Consider the following 26,382-nt stretch of genomic DNA (forward strand, 5'->3'; position numbering starts at 1 on the left):
ACTAATTTGAGGGTAAAATTTCGATATTCCAACAATTTAGGATCTTTTGTTTCCCATTCTCCTCGCAATTGATACACCACTAACGATGAATCTCCATATATTTTGAGACATTTAATTTTTCTTTCTATAGCTGCTTTCAATCCCATAATACAAGCTTCGTATTCCGCCATGTTATTGGTGCAAAAGAACTCCAGTCTACTTGTAAAGGGATAATAAATATTTTCTGGAGAAATTAACACTGCCCCGATTCCTCGTCCCAAAACATTAGATGCTCCGTCAAAGTAAAGCTTCCAAGTTGCAAATGCATCATTTGTTCTGACTTCTTCATTCATGGATATGCACAACAAATCTTCATCGGGAAAATTGAAACTCAAAGGTTGATAATCATTTGATACACGACTGGCCAGAAAATCAGCTATTACACTTCCTTTTATTGCTTTTTGGTTGACATATATAATATCAAACTCAGATAATAACATCTGCCATCTAGCCATTCTGCCTGTCAAAGCTGGTGATTCCATTAAGAATTTCAAAGGATCAAGTTTGGATATCAACCAAGTAGTATGGTATAACATATATTGTCTGAGTCTTCGAGTAGCCCACACCAAGGCACAACATAATTTTTGTATTGGTGGATATCGAATTTCACAATCAGTAAATTTCTTGCTCAGATAATAAATAGCTTTTTCTTTTCTTCCAGATTCATCATACTGTCCTAGTACACATCCCATCGAATTTTCGAGGACCATCAAGTAAAGAATTAATGGTCTATAAGGTATTGGTGATACTAAAATTGGGGCATTGGATAAATATTTCTTAATAATATCCAAAGTTTCTTGACATTCTTCATTCCAGACTTCAGGATTGTTTTTTCGAAGTAATTTGAACACTGGATCACATTTGTCAGTTAATTGAGAAATGAACCGAGATATAAAATTTAATCTTCCCAAAAAGCCTCGAACTTCTTTTTTTGTATTGGGTGGTGGAAGATCTTGAATTGCTTTTACTTTATCTGGATCAATCTCGATTCCTTTTTTACTGACCACAAATCCCAAAAGTTTCCCGGAAGTTACCCCAAAAGTGCATTTTACGGGGTTGAGCTTTAATTGATATTTCCTCAATCTCTGGAAAAGCTTTCTCAGATTTTGAATATGTTCTTCTTCAGTTCGGGATTTGGAAATCATGTCATCTACATATACTTCAATCTCTTTGTGCATCATGTCATGAAACAAAGTTACCATGGCTCTTTGATACGTTGCCCCTGCATTTTTTAATCCAAATGGCATCACTTTATAACAGAATGTGCCCCACATGGTTACAAATGTTGTTTTTTCCATGTCTTCAGGATTCATTTTTATCTGATTATATCCTAAAAATCCATCCATAAATGAAAACCATGCGTGCCCTGCAGTATTGTCTACCAATGTGTCTATGTGGGGTAATGGAAAGCTATCTTTCGGACTAGCTTTGTTGAGATCTCTGTAATCCACACACATTCAAACTTTCCCATTTTTCTTTGGTACGAAAACAATGTTGGCTACCCATTCTGGGTATTTAGATGCCTGTAGGAAACCTGCATTGATCTGTTTCATCACTTCTTCTTTGATTTGCAACAACATTTCTGGCCTCATTCGTCTGAGCTTTTGTTGAACCGGTTTATATTCTGGATTGATTGGAAGCTTGTGTATCACTATATCTGTGCTTAAACCAGGCATATCTTGATAAGACCAGGCAAAGATATCTTTGAATTCTTGAAGGAGATTTATCAATTCTTGTTTTATCTGGATTGTCAGAGTAGTACCAATTTTCACCTCTTTCATTTCTTCATTTGTTCCCAAATTCACATTCTCAATCTCTTCTTTGTGGGGTAGAATTTGTTTGTCTTCTTTTTCTACCAATCTTAATAGTTCAGTAGGAACATCACATTCCGGTTCATCCTCACACCCATTGATTTCTTCCAGATATATAGGTTGCTCTAAATTTATCTCTTGATTAAATTTAGGAATAAACATGCTATTAACATGGTGACACCTGCAAATTTAAGTCGGACATATTTCCGAAAGAATATAGTAAATTTATGAAATAAATAGATGTAAAAATGTAAGAAAATGTAAAGAATGATTGCCATCTGAAAATTTTAAAGAAAATGTCTTATATTTAACATAATTTCCTTTACAAGATAACAAAAAGTTTTCATATTTTTGAGCTAAACATAAAGATTAGTTCTGAATATTACTCTGCGTTAATATTAAAAACTATAGAAAGATCTTCAGTGGTCCAATTGTTGAGTGTTTCTCCAGGAAAACATGGGCGAATCCTATCCAAGTATTTGCCAGTCTTGTTGTCATTCATAATCATGTTGATAAATAATCCATTCATAGCTTCTTCAACTATGTTTTGATCTTTCGTCAACCTTTCTTCTTTAAAGGCTTCAACAAGCTGCTGTTCTACATTAATTGTTCCCCCTGATCTGAATGTGGTCTTCAATTGTGGGAAAGACATGTGTTTCCAAAGGATTTCTTCCCCTTTCAATTTTGCCTTTCTGTCTTCACATCTTCTTTTCATCTCTTTGTTCTTTTGCTGAAAATTGGGCTTAAATCCAAACCCAAAATGATCTTTCTTCATCTTTATACTGACAGGAACTGAAATCCCTTGAAGATTCTTTCCTAAACCTTTCCCAGCTTTAGCTCCGATGCCTAAAGTTTGTTGTACCGTCATCTTGGTGCAATCAGATAATCTGGGATATGGAATTTTGCTTCCTTCTGCAATAAAAGTTGCATTGATGAATTCAAGAGCTCGGAAAGAGCATTCAAGTGCATCATCATTGGTTTCAATATATGGAACATCGCTTGTTACAGACGCAATGATTTCTTCTTCAACTCCGACGCATATTAATTGTCCATCAACAACAAATTTCAATTTCTGATGTAATGAAGAAGGAACGGCTCCTGCTGAATGAATCCATGGCCTCCCTAATAAACAATTATATGTAGGGTGGATGTCCATCACCACAAAGTCAATATTGTACACGACTGGACCAATTAATAACGGTATTTCCATTTTCCCAAGCACCTCTTTTTGAGTACCATCAAAGGCTCGTACTACATTCTGATAGCTCTTCATGTGTGATTTATCCACAGGCATTCTTTGAAGTGTGACTAGAGGCATCAAGTTGAGAGCGGATCCATTGTCAATCAATACTCCTGGAAACACATGACCATGACAATGTGTCGTGATATTCAAAGCTTTTACTGACCCCATTCCGCCTTCCGGTATTTCATCATCCGTGAACGTTATGTAATTGTCAGCAGCTATATGTCCCACAATTCTGTCAAGTTTATTGAGGGATATATCTTCAGGGATAAATGTTTGATTGAGAATTTTCATCAAAGCATTTCTATGTGCTTCTGAATTCATCAATAGATCAAGAATAGAAATTCTCGCTTGTTGTTTGTGTAGTTGTTCAACCACACTATACTCACTATGTTTCAGGAATTTCAAAAATTCTTGAGCTTGTTTTTCTGTCACAGGCTCATTGAATGTTGGAGGGGATTCATCATCAAATACCTTCTGAGGTATTGCCATGGCTTTTCCTTTTGCTTTCACTTGTTCTGAAGCATTGGATGTTTCGGGAGAGTAACATCTCCCACTTCTTGTAAAGAAACCGACTTCGCTCACTGCTTCAGACGTCGATGTTGTATCCAAATTCTGTATTTTCTCTTCTGTTTTTTCTAGAGAAACAAATCCTCCTACCATTTAAACATTGGTAGTATAATTCCAAGGTACCCTGCGGGTATCTTTGTATGGAAATGGTAGAGAAGTGGTGATAACTACTTTCGACTTTATTGGTGCAGGAATCACCGTAGATGATTTCACATTAATGATCACAGGATCATTTATTCTTTGACTAGGTTTAGAATCCTCTGATGAGCAAACATCATCTTCTTTTTTCATTGGTTCTTCTTCAAAGAATTCTATTTCTCTGTTGTTCATCAATTTTTGCACCAAATCCCTAAACTTAGGACATAGTTGAATTTTATGCCCTTTCTCTTGATGATATTCACAATAATTCTTGCCTTCATTCTGCTTTGGCCTGAATTGTTGTGGAATTATACCGGCGAAAGAGAGTTGTTGGAATACCCAAACAAAAGGAGATTTAATTTCAGAAATGTCAGTTTTTGCTTTCTTTCTGTTCTCTTCCTGAATTGCATTCACGTTTTTATCTCCATGATTTGGCAATGGATGATTTGATGCAGATGGTGTATTGAATTCCAACTTTCCAGTGTTGATCAAATTTTGGACCACCCTTTTGAATGCCAAACAGTTTTCAATAGAATGACCCGTAATTCCTTCATGGTAAACACAGTGTGCCTTTGTATCGTACCAAGGAGGGAATGGTGGTTGCATGGGAACCAAAGGATAGGGCCGTATGACATCTGCTTTTAACAGTGAATCATAGATCTCCGCATATGGTACTGGTAAAGGTGTAAAAGACAACCTTTCATTTTCCTTTCGAGATCCTCTGGACTCTGTTCGATTAGTGTTTGTTTCCTCTTTCTTAACCCTTGGCTGGGTTATTGTAACACTTTTCGATGAATCCTTGTTGTAAGAATTTGCATTGTTGACTTCATTCTCTTTTTTCCGGTACATAGGTCTTTTGGAACTAGACCCCTCATTTGATTCAATTTTGCCACTTTTCAAGACATTTTCAATGAGTTCTCCAGAAATGACCAAATCTGCAAAATTTCTGGTTGCATTCCCCATTAGATGATTTAAATAAGGAGCTTTCAATGTATGGACAAATATTATTGTGGCCTCTTTTTCTGACAAAGGTGGTTGAACTTGGGCTGTTGTATCACGCCATCTCTGGGCATACTGTCTGAACGTTTCATTATTCTTTTTCTCCAAATTTTGGAGAGTCCATCTATCAGGAACCATGTCTGTTACGTGGCGGTACTTCTCTAAGAATGCTTTAGCCAGATCTTTCCAAGATCTAATGTTGGCTTTGGTCAATTGAGTATACCATTTTAAAGCTGGTCCTGTCAAACTATCCTGAAAGCAGTGAATTAACAATTTCTCGTCCTTCACATATCCTGTCATTCTTCGACAAAACATAGTAATGTGGGATGAAGGGCATGTAGTACCGTCATATTTATCAAATTCAGGAGCTTTGAACTTGATGGGGAGGATTAAGTCTGGAACCAAACTCAACTCATTAGCGTCAAACCCATAGAATGATTCAGTTATTTCCACGGATTTCATTCGTTCTTCTAAGCTCTTGATCTGTCTGGTCAATTCTTCATTTACTTTTTGTTTCTCATTCAGCTCATTCAAATCTGGGATTAAATGCTCAGTATTAAGATCCCCTATTTTCACATCTGATATAAGCGGATTTTTGCTTGAAGATGCAGGATCCACTTGTTGATCTTCACGTGGTTTGGCTTCTTGTAATGCAGATGTACGAGCATTGATTTGTATAGGTGTAGTACCAGAATGATAAATTGGTTCTGGTGGAAAACCTAGAGGATACATAGGTTCTTGTTCGAAAGATACAGGATTTTCATGTATTTTTCCAATGATAGCCTGTCTTTTAAACATGTCCTCTATTTTCTGCATCATGCTGTCTTGTGAATTGGCAATATTGGCTTCAATTTTCTCCAGCTTCATTCTCATTTCTGCTTGTTCTTTATTATGCTGTTCCTCAATACGTTGTATTTTATCCTCCATAATTCTCTTAGTAGCTTGTCTAGTACCGTAGTGATGTTGTATTTCTCTTTTGGCCAGAATAACTGCGATTGAAAAATCTTTTAATATTATTTTTTTCAGATTTTAATTAATGAATTTTATCTTAAAAAATATTCATAAAGAAAATCATGAAATGAATGATGAATGTATGCAAAATGTATGTATGCAAAAAGGTATTGATCCCAAAAAGTTAACTGTCATAGAACAACTTTCATCGGCATACAAAAGTTTCTTTATAATAATTCATAACTACAGATAAGGCATAGCTTTCCTATTAAGCTCTATAATTTCTTTCATTAACCATGACACCTTCTTTCCGCACTTAGAAACTGGATCAACGTGATGCTCAATTATTTTGGCTTCAACAGCTAGTTCCCCAACATATCTAGCAACTTCGCTCCTTTGAACCATGGCCTCGAACACCATATTACTTCTTTCTTCACTTCTTTCAACATAGAAATTAGTTGACTTTTGCCATTGTTCATTCGTTCTTTCAAGAGTTTGCTCTAACTCAGTGATTCTGACTTGACAATTGTGCAAAATTTTTTCAAGATCTCTAATGCGTCTTCGCAGTGAAGCACTTTCCTCATTACTTTCTTTGAGATCATTAGGTCCTAGACGAACCTTTTCTTGAAACAATGATTCTTCAAGTTGCAAAATGTAAGCATTAAACTCTGCATTTTTGTTTCTAGATTGATCCAGATCTTCTTCAAGTTTTGTTCATGCTTCTTGCGTTCTTTGATTAAGCTTCTGGATTTGAACATCCTTGTTTCTGCATCTTTCCATCCAATTGCTAGCCACTTCCTGCTCTACCTCAAGTCTGGTATTGAAATTTTTTCTTTCTAACTCCCATTTTTCTTTTTCGATATTGTATTCTTCCATCTTTTGGCCTCTGACTTCAAGTTCAGCAATCAACTGGTTCATTTCAGATTCAAATCCCTGGAACATGATATTTTTCTCACCTTCAAATTTATCAAAGATATCATTCTTCATTTCTTCTAAATCTTTGGCCCGATCCCTTTCTCTTTGCATTTCATTCATGATCTCGCGGTGTTCAGCCTTATGTTTTATAATTTGCTCTCTTCTGTCGACCTCAAAATCTTCCATTTTTTGCTTTCCTTTCTCAAGGCTTTTGAGTAGATGGCTATTCTTTCCTTTCAGATGTTCAACTCGACTTTTCTCGATGTTCAATTCTCTGGTCATCTGTATCGTCGATTGGCTTGGTCCTGATGCTTTCCGGGATTTATATAACTCCTGGTAATTTTTCTGTAATGCTCTGAATTCATCATCAACTTTTTCTTTATATTTTCTCAACATTGCACATTGTGATGAATGAAAGTCAATGTCAACACCCAACATAGCTTTATCTTGTCTCATTTGCTCTAATTCTTTCGACCAGCCTTCTTTTTCTGCTTCAAACTCAGCTCTCAGGATTTCAATCTCTGATGGAACCACCTTAATGCGATCTTCCATAGAGATATCCTCATTTTGATCTGGTAGAGGAATATTTTCATTTTTCCTGACATATCTCCATTCCTCATAATCAGGAGTTAGCATTTCTTTTGCTGCTTTAGCTCGGATACAAAAAGTTGTTTTCCAAGCTGTAACGGCTTCCATGATATTTCTTTTATAATTTTTGGTGTGGAATGCGAACTCAGATGAATGTAATCCAGCAGTGACAGGTATAAATTGACGACCTTCATACTGTCTTATGACCAGAAGTGGTGCATATCCAATTCCTCCCCATAATCCGAGCAGCATTATCCAGTTGTAATTTCCACATTTGTAAAAGAATTCCCTTTGTATTTGCCACGGGGCTCGCCAAACAATGTCATTGCTTTGCAGATTTCGAAAAGCATTAATCCACATATCTTTCTTAATTTCTTTCGGCCATTCCTGCTCCAGAAATTCTTTTAATGGTGAATAATCCGTATTAAAACGTCGGTATGAAACTTTTTCTGTCCTCCAGAAATGACTACGGTTCCAAACATATAACAACTGGGTACACCCTGAGAATCGTCCACCTCCTAGCTTTCTACAAGCATTTAACGATCTGAAAGTCTCTGCTAGGATTGCAGAAGCAGGATTAATCTTTTTCGGTAGCTGTTCAAACAAATCTACTACTGCAGCTTCAACATATCCCAATACTTTTGGGAAGATGACCATACCATACATACCCAGAGCAAATAAATCGAATCGTACTTTAATATCTGGATGGCTCTGAATAAGTTCTTTAATGTTGGTCCAAGCAATGCCTTCGCTTTCACCTTTTTGTTTTGTACGGGATGCCACCCATTCTTCTCGTACCCCGGCAATCTTTGCTAATTTAACTCGAAAGGGTTGAGTTTTAATTGACTTTGAATAAATTCGATTCTCCAAAGCCCCTTCGATATGTAGCAAAGTTGTGTACTCTTCAATAGTAGGGACCAAGTCCTCTTTATTGAGAGTGAAGCAATTGTACCCTGGATTCCAAAATTGAATTAGGGCTCTGAGTAATTCATCATCAACTTCAACATAGAGCAAATATGGGATGTCTCCGTAAGTCTGATAAAACTGCAATTTTTTGTTTGAATCCCAACTTTCCCAAATACTTCGCAAATCCTGCATATCATTTCTTTTTAGCGAAACTGAAGCATAACTGGCCAAGTCAGATACATAATCATCCTGCAGACTGTCTCCTTCTTGTCTTTGTAAGTCCTCAGCCCACTGTCTTACTTCTGAGTTTAGAATTACTTGATTTGAACACTTTTTATCCATGGATGAAGGCTTTCCAATGAGACAATTAACACAAGGATCAATGCCTTTTATCCTGTATGATGCTATGCAAACAGAAAAAATAAAGAACACACAAAAAGAAATGAATTAGTTTATATAATAAAGAAATTTAATAATAACATTTACCTAAATATTTTTATTTAAACATGCTTTTTCATAATTTAAATAATTTAAATGTACATGTAATTTAATCAGTAAAGAAAATAAATAAATTAACAGGAAAGTTAGAATTCATTTCTCCTGTGTGTACACCTATTTTGGACAAAATTTCGGCATGACTTCGGATCGGAAGAGTTTCTAGGGTTTATTATATGCAGGGTTTCAGATCTAAGAATAAAGGTACCCGAATTGTCCTTGTTAGTGCCCCCTTGGGTTGCTAACCCTCAATCCTAGTCCATCACAGACTAAAGTGGATCGAGTTCAATTCGAGGGGATACATTTCTCTATGCCTGACACGGAGAATAAATTCTCACGAAGACATAGAGCATATGAACCCCGAAAGTTACTTTCTAGGTCTGACACGGAGAATAAATTCTCACGAAGACGTCGCTTTCACTCCCACTTAAAAGGGACAACTCAATTATAGAGCTTTATGTTATGCAATGCAAGTGTTGTGTGTGAGGAGAAATGTTCAAACCTTTGACAGAAAAATAAATAATGAAATAAAATACTTGCAAATAAAATAAAACATATAAATATTATGAAAATAATAAGTAAATATAAAAATTTTAAAAAGAAAGAATTAAAAATTAAATATATGAACTTTTAATTTTTAATTAATAGAGACAATTTATAATTGATTTTAAAAGTTTGACCGGTCCCCAGCGGAGTCGCCAAGCTGTCGTAACTTGTTTTTGTCCGAGCACGAAATATTATACTTGGCTGGAAAATTGATGTGAATAAAAATGGTTTTGAAAATAATTTGGGAGTCGCCATCGGCCTTTTGGGTCAGGTAGGTCGAATACCTAAAAATTATTTTTTAAAAGAGTTTTAAGAAAACATCAATAAAAAAATGAACTGATCTGCGTTTATAACCAAAAATTCGTTCTTTTTAATAATAAAAAGGGATTCGTGGTCGATTACGTTTAGGGAAGGATTAGCACCCCTACAACGCCCAAAATTGGTACTTTTTAATTATAAATTGTCTCTATTATTAAAATTTTAAAAATTCAAAATATATTTAATTTATAATCCTATTATTTCAAAATTATATAAAAAATATTTAAAAATATCGGAAAAGGACTTCTAGGTGCCTTAAGACAACTCTTTTCTTTGATATTGATAAATATTAATTTAAATAAAATTAAATAATATTTTTTTTATATTTTTTTATTTTAAAATACCAGAATAGGACATCCAGTTGTATTAAGACTGTCCTTTTCTTCGATATTGAAAAATAAATATTAAAATGATTTATTAAAAAAAATAAATTATTATTTATTATATATATATTTATGAATACATAATAATAAAAATATTTAAAAATATAAACAAGTAAAATTAAAACAATAAAAATACAACTAGAACGATATATTTAAAAGCAGTAAAATAAATGAAAACATTTAAAATAAATGACTAAATTATAGTAAAAGTAAAATTATAAACCTAATTCATAATTAATCAAAATTATAGGGATTAAACATGCTATTTCTTTATTTTATTTATTTAGTGACTAAAATAAAATTATCTAAAATTCGGATATTAGAATACAATAAATTAAAACATAAACTAGGGATTAAAATATTATTTATTAAAATTAAGGGATTAAATCTGTTATTTACCCTAAATATATTATTTTAATACAAAGGATTAAAATAAATAAAATTAAAATTAAAGATCTGAATTAAAAAGATTATAAACTTGATTTAGTGACTAAAATGTAAAGTTTACAAATCTTGATGGCTGCGGACGGAATTTAACAATTTAAATTTACACAAATAGTCCCTCCCGAAACGACGTCGTTCGGGAAGGCCTATTTAAGGTCCAAAAACGGCTGGCCCTTCATTTCTCAGCTTCTCCTCTTTCTCTCTTCTTTGAGAGAGAATTTTTTCTCTCGCTTCTCTCTAAACAGAGAGAAGCCAGCCGGCCGGCAGCCGTCAGTCGGCGTTCTTCCGCCGCCGCCCACCGTCGCCGGTGGCCGGAAATTTTTTTTTTTATACTAAAACATAGATCGGACCGTCTTAATGACGGTTCCGATGACTTTTTCTTTTAAACGGCTCCCGATCGGAGCAAATCTAAGAAATATACCTTCGGTTTTTCGAAGGTTTTGGTGAGATCCGGTGGTCGGGGCTTCCTCGGTAAGTTTCTCTTCTTTCTTTTTCTTTTCTTTCTTTTCTGTTTCTTTACTGCGTTGTTGTTGAGATCGTTGGTATTTTTTTAGTATCTTGTTTCTTTGTATCTCTCTCGGTCTCTGTTGTTCTCCCTCTCTCTCTGTTGTTCTCCGTCTCTCTCTGTTGTTCTCTTTCCTTGCTCGCAGATGGGGTGATGGCTTTATAGCCATCACCGGTGTGGCCATCGGACCGGTCCGAAGAGCGGATTTCAGTGAGTCACCAAAGCTATGCTGGTGACTCACCATAGAGGCGACGTGGACGGTCGGGGTTGTGGCAGCAGAGCTTCTGGAGGCTTCTTCGGGGTGGCTTCATGGCATTGGTGGAGTGTAGGCAGCGGACATGTGGCCTTCTGGAACCAACGGCGGTGGCTGAAGACTTCTGAGGCGGCTGGAAACCATTGAGGCGGCGGCACACGGGGTTAGGGTTAGAAAACCCTAACTGAAACCCTAAATGTTTTAGGGTTTCCATCTGGTTTGGGCTTGTAATATGGGCCTGATTATTGGGCTCCGGGTTTTGTAATATTAATAAATAAATAATATATATTAATAATAATAATAATTATAATTATAATAATAATAATAATAATAATAATATAAATAAAATTAAAATGAAAAAAATGAATATCTTCAGCAACGACAACAGAAATCTGTTCAGCAGTGAGCAAACTCCCACCAAAGCAAAAAGACCCTGGCAACTTTATAATACCATGTTAAATTTTTAATGACCTCATAAGACGAGCTCTTGTTGATTTGGGATCAAGTGTAAACTTGATACCAAAGCCTATATTTATGAAGCTAGATGGGTATCACGCCTGTCCAACCTCAGTCATCTTAAATCTAGCTGATCGGTCATATGTGCGGCCAGAGGGCAGAATAGAGGACGTCATAGTAAAGGTGGATAAATTCGTATTTCCAGTTGATTTCCTTATATTGGATTACGAAACCAATGAAAACGCCTCGATCATCCTAAGACTACCATTTTTAGCCACTGGGAGAATCCTAATAGATTGTGAAAAGGGAGAGTTTACAATGCGAGTAGGAGAGCAAAGCGTCACCATCAATGTATTCAATTCCATGAAATATGTAGATGATCCAGAAGAATGCCAATGTATTAGAGAAGTAGAGGAAAATACAATCCTTGGCGAGGTGAATCGCTAAGATAATGAATACAACGCTTTGTACCATGACCCTACAACTGAGATACACGAACAAGACACATTCGAGTTATGTTTAGAATAGGATTCAGAGATTCATGATCCTGACAACGAAATCATGAATAGTGAATGCCCTCAAAATGACACTAATACACGATACGGAGGAAAGACAAAGGATCAATTGAGACTTCTTCATAATAGATAGGGTATAAAATTCAAACCCTTAGATTATGATGAAGTTAAGTCTCAAGAACATGCACCAAAACTGGAACTTAAAACTCTACCATCACATTTGAAGTATGCATATCTAGGAGTTGATGAAACTTTACCAGTAATAATTTCTACCAACCTAACCTCTGAACAGGAGAATAGTTTGTTGAATGTTTTGTCACAGTATAGAAAAACTCTCGGGTGGACAATGACAAACTTGAAAGGAATCAGTCCGACCATATGCATTCACAAAATCGACCTCGAAGATAGCCATAGCACTTCGGTAGAACCCCAAAAAAGGCTCAATCCAATCATGAAAAAGGTAGTCATGAAAGAAATCATAAAATGGTTGGACGCAGGAGTAATATATCTTATATCTGATAGTTCATGGGTCAGCCTGATGCAGTGCGTGCCAAAAAAGGGTGGTGTGACCGTGATTAAAGGTGAACATGATGAACTCTTCACCACAAGAACAGTTACGGGCTGGCGCATATGCATAGATTACATGAAGCTCAACAAAGCCACAAAGAAAGACCATTTCCCCTCCCCTTCATCAACCAAATACTTGATAGGATAGCGGGAAAAGCATTTTACTGCTTCCTCGATGGATACTCAGGGTATAACCAAATAGCCATAGCTCTAGAGGACCAAGAGAAAACCACTTTCACATGCCCATATGGTACCTATGCATTTAGACGAATGTCGTTTGGATTATGTAACGCTCCAGCTACATTCCAAAGATGCATAATGGCAATCTTTTCAGACATAATGGAAAAATGCATGGAAATATTTATTGATGATTTTGACTGATGTCTCGACAATTTATCCAAGGTACTGAAACGATGTGAAGAAGTCAACCTAATGTTGAATTGGGAGAAATGCCATTTTATGGTGACCGAAGGAATAATGTTGGGTCACAAAATTTCATTCCAAGGCATCGAAGTAAATAAAGCCAAGGTGGATGTAATTACAAACCTACCCCCACCCACCAATGTACGCAGTTTCCTTGGACATGCAGGCTTCTACAGGTGGTTCATAATAGATTTTCTCAAATCTCTAAACCCTTATGTCTTTTTCTTCAACAAAATCATCTATTTGAATTTACTAATGATTGTTTGAATGGCTTCATAGATTTGAAGAAAAAGCTTTCAGCAGCACCATTTATTGTCCCGCCAGACTGGAACGAACCTTTCGAGCTCATGTGCGACGTTAGTGACTATGCGGTCGGAGTAGTGCTAGGGCAACAAAAAAGTAAAATCTTTCATGTCATATACTATGCGAGTCGTACTCTTAATGATGCACAAGTAAACTATACCACCACTAAAAAAGAACTTTTAGCAATAGTATTTGCATTCGATAAGTTTGGCAATACCTAATAGGCACGAAGGTAATTGTGCATACAGATCACTCAACCATTAAATATCTGATTAATAAAAAAGATGCGAATCCCAGACTAATTCAATGGATATTATTACTACAAGAGTTTGATTTAGAGATTAAGGATAGAAAAGGTATAGAGAATCAAGTGGCAGACCATTTGTCTAGGCTAGATAAAGAACCTGCTCGTCTTGACATAACAGAAATTAAAGAGGATTTCCCTGATGAGAAAATATTATTTTTCACGGATGCGCCATAGTATGCTGACATTGTTAACTTTCTTGTTAGTGGTATTGTTCCTCATGATTTATCTAGCCAGGGAAGAAAGAAGTTTCGACATGATGTGTGACATTACTACTGGGATGAACCATTTTTATTCAAGCAATGTGGAGACCAAATAATCTGAGTATGCATTCCAAAAGACGAATAGAGAGATATTCTACACTAGTGTCACTCGTCACCATATGGAGGGCATTTCGGTAGAATGAGAACTTCAGCGAATGTGCCCCAATTTGGATTTTATTGGCCAACCATATTCAAGGATGCGCATGAATTCTATAAGTCATGTGATAGATGCCAACGAATAGGAAACATATCACAAAGGCACGAGATGCCATGGAAAAATATTCTAGAAATTGAACCCTTCGACGTTTGGGGAATAGACTTCATGGGACCTTTTCCCACATCTTTTGGAGATTTGTACATTCTCTTGGCAGTGGATTATGTATCAAAATGGGTTGAGGCCATTGCTCACCTAAAAATGATTCCAAGACGGTGTTAAAATTTTTTCACAAAAATATATTCACCCGATTTGGAACACCACGAGCTATTATCAGCGATGAAGGCACATATTTTGACAACAAATTGATTGCCAAGGAACTGATGTGATATGGAGTACGACATAGGATTGCTATGGCGTATCACCCTCAAACGAATGGACAAGCCGAAGTATGTAACCGGGAAATTAAATATATCCTTGAGAAAGTGGTCAACCCAAGTCGAAAAGACTGGTCACTGAAGCTAGATGAAGCACTATGGGCTTATCGCACAACTTTCAAGACACCGTTGGGAATGTCACCATTCAAACTGGTCTATGGAAAAGAATGTCATTTGCCTGTTGAATTGGAACATAGAGCCTAATGGGACATCAAGAAGCTATACATGGATGCTCAGCTTGTAGGAGAAAGAAGACTCTTAGAACTGAACGAGATTGATGAATTCAAAGCAAATACATACGAGAATGCCTGCATATATAAGGAGAAAACAAAACGATGGCATGCCAGAAAAATATTGTCGAGGCAATTCTATTATGGAGAACAAGTATTGTGCTACAATTCACGTCTTAAGTTATTCCCAGTCAAGTTAAAATCAAGATGGTCAGGATCATTCATCGTACACCAAGTCTATGAAAATGGAGCAATTGAAATCCAGAACAAAAACGATGGTTCCATCTTCAAGGTGAACGGGAAGAGACTCAAGGAGTACAAAGGAGCCCCAGTTATACGCGACAAACCGGCATCGTTGGCACATGATGCCCAAGAGTTTGCTTTATTTTCTTAAACAAAATTCGTTGCCTAGGAAACGAAAATTTGAATTCTATACATAAATAAATTAAGTTATTTTCTGCTTTCATTATCCGTTTTATTTTATTATTATTTTTTCTTCTTTATTATTGTAGGCAAGCAAGGAACATCTGGCAGCATGGGGAGTTAGAGCATGCATGAGAAGAAAAGGAAATCCTAGGATGCATAGTTTTGGCGGCAGAATAAAGAGGAAAAGTGGTCTTTTCCCCCCATTTTATGTCCAATAAGATATTTTTCATTAAATGCAAAAATATTTCCCCTGCGTGTAAGGACAAAAATAACCCGAAACCACCCATTACTTTCCAAAGAAACAAATCACCCAACTTTTTCTTCTTTATCGTACGTCATTCTCTCTCTACTAAACAAGAAAAAAAATTCTCTCAACAAATTTTCCCCCCTCCCCACCACTGATTTCAGCCAAGTATAATGGTAAGAACAAGGAAAGCCCCAGCCCCAACACAGAGTTTCGAACGTTTCCAAACAGGCGAAGCAGAAGCACGCTTCAAGATCTTTCAGAAATGTCATGTATATTTGGAAGATGGATTCGTTTTCCCAGTCGCGAATGAGGAATCTTTTAGACCAGAAGTGATGGACGTAATAAAGAAACACAACTGGGAGAAGTTTGCTCGCCATCCCAAAGTCATAGCACTGGCGATAGTAAGGGAGTTCTACGCCCATCTCGAAGACTCATCCAACCACATAGTGTACGTCCGATGGAAGCTCCTTCGATTTTTCCCCTCAGCGCTCAACAGATACTTTAAGTTATGGAAAGTGAAGGAATAGAACAAGCGATTCGTGGCTGAGGCGGATCAAGAAATGTATGATGGAGTACTGCAGGATTTATGCTTTGGGTGGGCCAAGTTTGAAGGAAAACCCCAACGAGGAAACGAGTAGATCATCAAGCCCTAAAACTGAACGTGAAGTTATAGAATCATTTTCTCAAAGGCAAACTGATGCCAACCTCCCACAACATCACTGTCCTTGTTGAAAGATTGATGCTCTTGCTCTCAATCATATACGGGAGAAAGATCGACGTTGGAGAACTCATCTTCGAGAATATCCATAAATGTGCCAAGAGGAACCGGGGTAACTTACTATTTCCCAACCTGATAACCGCACTGTGCAAGAAGAAGAAGGTTTCTGAGGAGCCCTTCAAGGATTTCATTAAATCCAAGGAGGGCATCACCAAGAAGAAGGTACCTGAGTTGATGAGCTTCAATGACGATGACCCATAGAAAGGTTTGGAGCGAAAAGCAAAATCGGTTTCCGCAGCTACAATGGTTGTCGTGGTCACGCACACTTGGGAAATGCGTGAAAAGATCGAACGCCCAGAGAACCACATGGAAATTTACTTCGAGTATGTCAAGGCGAGGGACATGCAACTCAACGCCTTCTTCAAGGAGTTGCTCTCGAACACTAAAACCAAACTGCCAACCTTCCCTAGTGTCATCCTCAAATACAATGCGGGTGACAGTACATTCCATGCCTCGACATCACATGTCCCTCCAGAAGCTCCCCCATAAGTTCCCACTGATGTTCCACCACTGGAAACCCATGTCCCACCCGTACCATAAGAAGGCCAAGGAGACACAGAAGAGTTCTTCAGCTCCTCATCCTTTTCCACCTTCGAGAGTAGTCAAGATAGCACACCCAACTTCTTCCCTGATGAAGATTTTACTCAAACATCGAAGTAACCCAAGCATTGTCCTATACAACCCCCAGTCAGTCAAGCTACACCGGTCCCAGTAGCAGATCCTAGTCCAGTACCAGTTCCAGCACAACCAACTCCTACTGCCGAGCAGTCAACTCCAGCATGAGCCTCGACCAACAAGAAGCGCTATAAGAGAATGGCATGCCATATATTCCAGCCATCTTCCTCGACACCAGTAGTAGTAAACTCGGGATGCGAGAGTCCCTCTCCTCCCAAATGACGTGGAACGAGGGCGTCCAGCCAAGTCACCCCACCACAGTGAGTTTCGATTTTAGTTTTTGTTTTTTCGCATCTTCATATAGATTCATATAGTTTTCGTGCATTGAGTACAATGCATCCCTCAAGTTTGGGGGAGGTATTGTACCATATTCTACCATACTTTGTTAGAAAGTAGTTGATGATAATTGGTTGAAAATTTTGGTTGTCATGACATAACAGGTTAAGATTATTGTTAGGAATGAATTAAGGATGTCCGATGATGAATGCATAATTTGATTGCCTTGGCCAGAATTATTGTTAAGACTGTCTAAAGAAGAGAACCAACCTTATGACTGATTCTTTAAAGTTTATAAAAACGATTGTAGGTTGTCTTTGCTTCAGGTAATCTGTAAATTTTTGGAAAATAACTTTTTTCTTGCCGAGACTTCAAAAATATTTTAAGGGTGAAGTGAAAACTCTCTAATGTTTAAAAACTTAAAAAATAAGAAGGAAATAAGAAGGGACACTCCTTTGTAGAAAGGCATAAACAGAAAAAATCCATAAGAAATTAAGAGTAGCCACGACATATGAGTGAATGAAAGTAGTCACAAGATGACTCTGCTCGACTAGCTTGGGGGTGGAAGGTATGCTTCCTTTCACCTAGAGTGTGGAACGGTAGGTGTGATGAGCTGAATAACTAGGAGTATAAACTAATATTGACAAATAATTTGTTGCCTTGACAAACCAGAAGTGCTTACTTAACTTTTCTAATTACCTTTATGCATAGACTGGTTACAATCACGCACACACTATAGCAAAGAATCCTGACTAGGGAAGGAACTTGACTGATATGACTGTTGAACATGTTGAGGCCAAACAATTTTTGCTGAGGGCTGAAATCTCAAACCCTATGATTTTCTTAACACTGCTTGTCATGACAATTTTGATTTTCTTCTAGCTATTGTACATTGCTTGAGGACAGGAAATAGCTTAAGTTTGGGGTGTGATAACTCCGTAAAAAGACTCAATTTCCAGTCTTTTCACTTGAGTTACTGCTCGTCTAAAAATATTTAGTTGCATTTAGTTGCATATAGGTTATATTAGCTTGTGGTGGATAAATTTTGCTTAGGCAAGATTTATTTGGTTTGACTGATGTTGCTGAGGAGAAAGGGTTGCTTAGATTGTATTTTTGCAGGAAACTTACAGAGGAAGAACATTTCAGTCGTGACAACGTAAATTTACAAAGGCCAACGGAACAGACGAGAACGTGAGGAGCAAATTTATCTCACCGAGGCAAGGTTTATCTGAAGAAGGTTGAAGAAGGAGTGACGAAACTGCCTATGTCACAAGCCAGCTGGATGACCTACTTCACGTGCAAGGAAAGCCTTAATTATTCTGACAGTCGACTTTCCTTTTTAGTCTGAAAATTTAATAATGGGTATTTAAGGAAACTCCAAAAGCATGCAAAGCTCGAGGAGATATTTCCTTATAAATAACCAGTCGTAGCCGACAAAGAGAGGGGGCAAGAAAGAAGAGAGAAGAGCTTTACCCAAGGCGTGAGCAAGCAACTGCAGTGCTTCTTCACCATCTACCCATCGACCTTCATTTGTGTCCTCCATAGCTAGACTTTAGCAGAGCGGTGATCAGGCCTCGAGAGAGGGTGATCACCAAGGCAGGCGTAGTGCTGATAAGAATCATCTTGACAGAGCCCTCGGTTTTGAGAGTCGTTCTTTCTTTGTTCTTCCTTCGTTCTTAACTTTTTATCTATTTGGGGTTGTACTAAACGTTGAATTCTTGATGATCTTTGATAGCACCATGAATTTCTTACTTGGTGTTAAACTTTGTTTTGTCTGAACAATATTTTTATGTTTTATGAATGATGAATTATGTTTTGCGTATGACTGTTTTGCTCAATGTTTAAATATTTTACCTTACGCTGTAAGAGTATCGAGAGATCACCTGGGGTATTGGTAAAACATGTCTTGACAATATAAGAGCATCGAGAGATAGCCTTTTGTCTAGATAGTGATACTTAGATTCGATAGAATTAAGATAGATCCACGTGAGCAATGGAATGAATCAGGGATGGTGAAGTTCTAACTTGTTACCTTAGAGATAAGGAGTGAGTTTCAATCGACTAAAAGGGATAGACGCTAGAGTAGGATAGACAATTCCTATAGTTTACGCTGAGAGGTATTGCTACAACAACAGTTTGACAAACCAAGGGTTGTAGTTAACGCTGAGGAGTATTGCCATAGCAACCATCTAAGAATACCTAGTAATCCTGTCGGGCAGTTTAGCAAGTCATAATAATTCATTCTAGACTTAGAAATAATTGTTGACAATACAAGGGTTTAGTATAAGTGCTCTGTGATATGTCTAAATATGTGAGGTTGTTTGCATTATATTTGAATCAACACTTGTCTAGTTTTATTTTACTTTAGCATTCTGCATACTTATTTTACCTCCAACAAACTTTTATGAAATTGTTAAATCAATCCTTTGTCTTATTAATATTAGTTCTTAAGTTGATATTTAGTAGGACATAGTTTGTGACATTAGTTCTAGTTGTGGTGAAAATATATTCTTGACCAATCCCTGTGGAGACGATACTCACTTACCCTATATTACTTGAATCGATTGTGTATACTTGCACATATTTGCTTGCCTTAACATATACATTTACAAGCGGTCAAGAACATTTTACAATCGAGTCATAACTCTATTTTGATTTATGCTCTATGGATGTATTTGTACTTATTAGGAGACTTCAATATTTTGTAAACTTGATTTCGATTTCGCTTAAATTATGATGAATGATTTTGATGTTATTAAATGTTTAAAAAAAAATTCAGGTTAACCATTTCGATGGTTCCGGGTGGCATCATAATCCATGGATCTTTGGGTCGGATTGGATTATGGTGTTACATTTCCTTTAATTATAACATAATACACTTGGCTTAACATAATATAATTAAATTTAAAATTCAATTATTATGAAATTATCATTTTACCCTTAATGAAACATGATAATTTCAACTTGCCATTGCACTATCTTCCATTTTAATATTCCAAATTCAAAAGATGAACGAACAAAATTGACTTTCCACCTTTATCCTTTGTAATTTTCGAAAATTGGAATTTAGTCACCAAATTTCACAATTTTGCCTTAACATGGCAAATCGACCTTAATGCAATAATCCATGTTAAATTTCATTTTTCAAAATTATGGAAATAATATTTCTAACATTTTTCCATCTTCCTTCAATTTTTTGTGAAAATTCGATTCGATCCGATTATCTGAATTCTTATCGGACTTTACTGCTTTTTAGCTTTTAATACAAATCCCAAATCAAAATTCGATTCCCATAAAAACCTTAATTTCACAATAAACTATTCACTGAAGGGCCAAAATATATAACTTTTAAAATTATATTTTTGGTCTTTGAACTTTTACAAGTTTATACTTTGACCACTAAACTTTTAAAATTTATATTTTGGTGTCACTAGCCAAAATTTGGGGTATTACAGCATACCCTAACAATTGAACCCCAGAAGTTCATCTTTTTCAAGGTTTCAAATTCAATTGCATAAATATTTAAACATTTTGCAACTGGCCCAAATATATTAGTGGGCTTTTCCAAATTGTTAGGATCATGTGTGGCCTATGCTGTCCGAAGTCTGCTTAATTAGGTATCAGTCAGCTAAACAGTTTAAAGTAAAATTTATGTTCCCAGTTTCACTTTCTTCAGTGAGGTTAGATTTCAAATCCAGTCTTGATCATCATGAACTTAGAACCTAAAGCACTTATTTTCCACGCGGATTATATATGCAATGAATAAGAAAACAAATTTATGCCCATCCCAATACAGCTACATACACATTTTGAAACTTTACAATAAGAAAAATAGTATCAACGTACGTAAACTTCACACATTAGTTCTGAATTATTAATAATCTAATCCCTTTGGACCTGCTTTTCATGATTTTACTTCTATATACAGCTAGTTTGTATGTGAGCCGCATAATCTTGAGACCTTCAAACATCTGTACTAATTCTGGTTTAATCAATATATATAAGAGCTTTGCTTGTTAAGTGGCTGAGGAATGTTTAAGGGACCACCTTTTGCTTTTGGTTTGAGTCAACAATACCCTGGATTCTGATATTGAAGCTTGTGGTCCCTCAAACATTGCATTTGCCATTATCATGACAGATAAATGGAAGGATAGAAAGAGATTGGTTCCTCATTTTGCTTTCCCGTGTGAGCTTTTTTTAGCTATGGTGATCTGGTCTCTTATATATATATATACATAGTACTAAATTGTGGTTGCAGTTACAGTCGCGGTTGTGACTGTCGCGTCGCAGTTGCGGGTGTTGTAGATATTACGGCGTGATTTTTTTCTTAAAAGAATACATTTTATGTTGCGGTCGCAGTATCGCGGTGACCTAAAAAAACGTTACGATGTGGCCATTACATTACGTTGCGACCGCAATTTAATATTATGTAGCATACTGAAATAGCTTTTGCAAATCAAAGTAACAGAAGATTTAACGAACTCGAGCAAAAGAAAATCTGAGTTTCCAGGATTCAAATTATGGTTGCGGTCACATTTTAAGTAGCGTCGCGTTTATCGTGATTACGGATATATGGACGCTATTGGAATGATTACGGCTATGAAAGTCATATAATAACGGTTACGGAGGACACCGCTAGCCTACAGCTATATAGCGGGCGCTATCGCAATTGTCGATCGTTATTTAAATCCTGATCCAGACAGTATCATAGTAAGTTTGCACAGGGAATCTAAAAACTTGGAATAATCTGAGTTGATGGGTATAATTTTGGAGATTCACGAAGATTTGACTATTTAACTTGATATCCAGTTTAACTGATCTTTGGTCACATAAGACAAAACAGGTTTTAGAAAATGTTAGGTGTTGTGAATAAACAAATGGATAGAAAAAGTGGGCAAAACAGCAATAATTCAACCCCAGGCCTAACCTCAACCGTATAGGACCACAGGTTGCTGACATGGCAAGCACTAACCCTACTACAGAGAAGAGAGCAACCGTAAAGATGATCAAATAATGAATCACATGTGAAAACCCATTGCCAGTAAATATGGAGCATCCGTAAAAAAAATTAACCTATAATGACTTTAGGGCTTGTGAAGCACAAAAAGAGGACACATTCTCCGGATTTGGACGCTTTTTGAGTTTTGATCAAGTCCGCAACATCTGACTTTATGTTTAACATGAGCAATAAACTAGGGAAAAAAAGAGTCAGATGAATGAATTTACAGTGTGAAGCAAACCAGCAAAACATTTCAGTTTTCAGTTTTCAGTTTTGAGTTCTGTACAGGCTTGGAGCCGGCCATGTTGTCATTTAATGTATATTTAATAAAAAGTTATAATGGATATTTAGAATTCCCCGTCTAGCTCAGTTGGTAGAACGCAAAGTTTTTATCCTTGTGGTCGTGGGATAGAGTCCCACGGTGTGGTCGTGGGATCGAGTCCCACGGTAGGCAATTTATAATTTTGACTGCCGAATGTCTTCTACGGAAGCTGCTCTCAACCTGGCGTTGGGGGCACAACCTACTATCCTACCTCCCCCTCACCCCATTACATATGAGAATAGGAATGGATATTTAGGGGTGTAAATGAATCAAATTTGAATGAATAAACTTGCGTTCGTTTCATTGGTTTATTTTGAAGGTGTTCATGTTTGCATTCATTTAAATTTTCATAATCATGTTCATGTTTGTTCATTTAGTGTTCATAAACATGTTTATTTAATATACATCAATACTTTTAGTCCTTAGTTCCTTAGACTTCACAATTTGGACTTTAAAATTCAACTTATATTCAATTTAGTACATACGTTCACCAAAATTTGAAAAAAGAAAAAAGGAGAACCAGGTAAACAAAATTTATAAGCGACCAAGTAAATGAGTTTTTTTTATAAACATAAAAAACCAAACAAACAGATATTCGTTTATATGTTAAATTTATTTAGCTTAATAAACGAATAAAAACAAACGTTATACAAACGATAAACATATAGCAAGTCGAATACTTTGCTCATTTACGTGGTACGGTTGGTATATATAAGTTCTCTTATTTCATTGAAACATTGCAAATGGAAGTTGCTTAATTAAGCATTCCTACCCACCTCGTTAAATAAACACAAGCACTCAGGTTTTGTAATTCATTCACTGGAATCACCTCCTTGTAAACCTGTGATATTTTACCCTCTTTACGTGAGAAAAAGAGGCACACATTCAGGGACATACAAATAAATTTACGTTAAGGGTATGAAAATATAAAAGTTATATTAAAAAAATTTAAGAGTGTAGAATTATAAAATATTTGGGTATTAAATAATCAATGTAAAATACAAAAAAAATCTCAAATATAAAAATTTTTAAAAATTTTAGGAGTGCGACAGCATTCACAACATCCCTCGGTTCATCGGTGCACGCATTTGCTTCAGTTCAAAAATGGAAAAATGGGTTCTCAAAGTTAGATTATAAAATCCTTTTCATGCGCCGCTGGGTGTCACTACACCACTTATCTTCTTGAATATTTATAGTACCCGAAAACCCTAACCTTGCTCAAATCCAGGAAGACTTATACAGCAAATCTTTGTTCTAAAGTAATGGATTCCCTGAAAAAGAAAGGGAAGATGACCCCTATCTTTAACAGCCCTAAAACCAGCGATACAAACAAAATGGTTATGGAGCAGACATGCCTTGATCCATGTTGTTTCTTTTGTATCATGAAAGAAGTAGACCCATCTCTCAAAAGAGCTGGAATCGCAGCTAGCTTCAAGGAAATGCAACTCATCAGAGATGACCAACAACATGTTTTGGTCCTAAGTAGTCTCTGGAATATTGCAATGGCGCAGCCAGATGATCCCGAGTTCCCATCCCTCGGCATCTTTGACTGCATGACCAGTTTCTTAGAGAAAGGAGTCAACGATAGAGGCTGGCTTCTTAATGACCAGAACATCTACATTCCTTACTATGCAGCTCATGTTATAGGCTCCTACACTATGAACAAGGTTGAGTTTGCAGAGAAAGCTGTGCTGGCTGGTGTGATACCTCCATTAATGGAGCTTCTAAGAGGAAACATGAGCTGGGTTGAGCAAAGAGTGGCTGTTCGAGCTCTCGGTCACCTCGCAAGCTATGAGAGAACCTTTGAAGCAGTGGCAGCTCATGAAGAGGAAGTGGTGAGACTTACAATGCACATAGCTTCTACTTGTTTGGAACAAGTGTATGCTAAGTTTGTTGGCGAGAAGGATAAGAGTAAGAGATCCAAATATCACTGTGATTTGCTTACAAGAGGAGTTGGTGGTTCAGAAATGGAGAACCGAAAGGCAGAGGAATGGGCTAGCCAGATACAGTGCTGGTCTCTCCATCTTCTCAACTGCTTTGCCTGCAAAGAGAGATCTCTGAATCTTATTTGCAAGAAAGAGTTTTTGGTTGATTTGTGTGGAATGTGGGGTGGATTGGTGAACCACTCGTCGCCAGCCGGTGTGGGATTGATTAGAATTTTGTGTTACAGTAAATATGGAAGACAAAGCATCTCTGATTCTAAGGAGGTCTTAGAGAATCTATGTCATCTCTCGAGGTCATCAGATGATTGGCAGTACATGGGCATTGATTGCCTTCTATTGCTTCTCAAAGACCCAGATACGAGGTACAAGGTTATTGAAATTGCCACCATGTTCCTCGTCGATTTGATTGAACTCAAAAGTCTTGGAGATAGATCAAGCTTAGGTGAAACTATCACAAAAGCCCTTCTCTTAGGTTATAAACAAAACAAGTTTAGAATCAAGAACAGCCGAGTTATAAAGGCTCTGCGAGAAACGTGGGAGTTGAAGATAGAAAGGAAGAACAGAGAGAAAACCGTGTCTGAGGAAAAGGTTGAAGAGAGAAGGGTACTAGGAAACCTCGTAAAGCAACAAGCAAATCGTATGTTTTGGTTAAGAGATGTAGAGGCTGCTATAAAGAGGTATACCGAAGCGTTGGATGCATGCCCTTTGAAACTTCGAAAAGAGAGAATGATCCTATATAGTAATAGAGCTCAGTGCTATTTGATGCTTAAAGACCCTGATGCTACCATAAGAGACTCAACTCGAGCTCTTTGCCTCTCCAATCCCACTAATTCTCATGTTAAAAGTCTGTGGAGAAGATCACAGGCTTATGACATGAAAGGGCTGGCTAAAGAGAGCTTAATGGACTGCATAGTGTTCATCAATGGCTCCATCAACTCGGAGACTAACAAGTGTGTGAAGATTCCATACTATGCAGCTCGTATGATCAGCAAACAGATGGGTGCCACATGGCTGTTTGCCAATGCGCATTCGAAGGCCACGATCAATTGCCACACAAAAATACTGCAAGAATCAGACGAAGATTATGAGATAAGTAGCAATGAGGATTATCTGCAAGAATGTGATGAAATGATGAGGATGATGAAGAAGAAGAAAAGTATAGCATCTGGTGAGCATTTACTTGATATATCATAAAACAGTACAAAGTCATCACTGAAACTCAATCTTGTGACACTTCATATGGTTATATACATACATATATATACATTTCCTGCAACATAGCATGCGTCTAAAGTGAATCGCCAAGTTTTATGACTTTTTGCTGGTAACCCTTTTTCCAGGTCTGTCCACCATAATTGAAGAACCTTTGATTGTGAGGGAAAGAAGTTGGAGAGAGATGAAAAGGTCAAGAAGAAACAAAGCTGTTAATGCTACGGCTTAATCAATGTAAACAGAAAACACACATAGCATATCACTTCCTGTTGCATGAAAGCAATGATGTCATTCAAGAGGCATCAAATTTTCCATATTGAAAATGGTTCAAGTCTTTCATTCAGACAGATGCCATGAGAAATGTTTTAGCTGTTACGAGTTAAGAATAATATATATACTGATGATGATGAGTTGAATTTTTATTTTAAAGGATCATATGAATGATATCATGAACTTAAGTGGAATGCAAGTGGTTGTTCTAGTGGAACTTTTATATATATATGGTTTTTTAAGCAGTACAATATATAGCAAGGATGGAGGTTGGGAGGACCACTTGAGCACATTGTTGAAAATAGAGAAAATAACCTCAGTAACCCAAAATGCCTTATAATATACGATTTTAACCAACCTTTTTTGGATTTGCCAAAATGACCAACTAAATAGCAGTGCGATCGATAAATAGAAACGCGATCTCCGGTATCGCAATTCAGTTTCCAGATTCGTAACGCGATTCTGACTATCGCATTGC

At 36.8% G+C, this 26,382-nt stretch overlaps 1 protein-coding gene across 1 annotated transcript; it reads left to right on the forward strand.

The window, feature by feature from the left end:
- The first annotated feature begins 23,846 nt into the window (after window positions 1-23,846).
- Window positions 23,847-25,863, forward strand: LOC120138297. Its single transcript, XM_039153809.1, has 3 exons — window positions 23,847-25,455; window positions 25,546-25,590; window positions 25,763-25,863. The coding sequence occupies exons 1-3, from the start codon at window positions 23,862-23,864 to the stop codon at window positions 25,861-25,863; spliced, it is 1,740 nt and encodes a 579-aa protein (XP_039009740.1). The 5' UTR covers window positions 23,847-23,861.
- Window positions 25,864-26,382: the final 519 nt, after the last annotated feature.

This window comes from Hibiscus syriacus, unplaced genomic scaffold, assembly GCF_006381635.1.
Source record: "Hibiscus syriacus cultivar Baekdansim isolate YM2019G1 unplaced genomic scaffold, ASM638163v2 tig00110683_pilon, whole genome shotgun sequence".
NCBI classification, from domain to species: Eukaryota; Viridiplantae; Streptophyta; class Magnoliopsida; order Malvales; family Malvaceae; genus Hibiscus; species Hibiscus syriacus.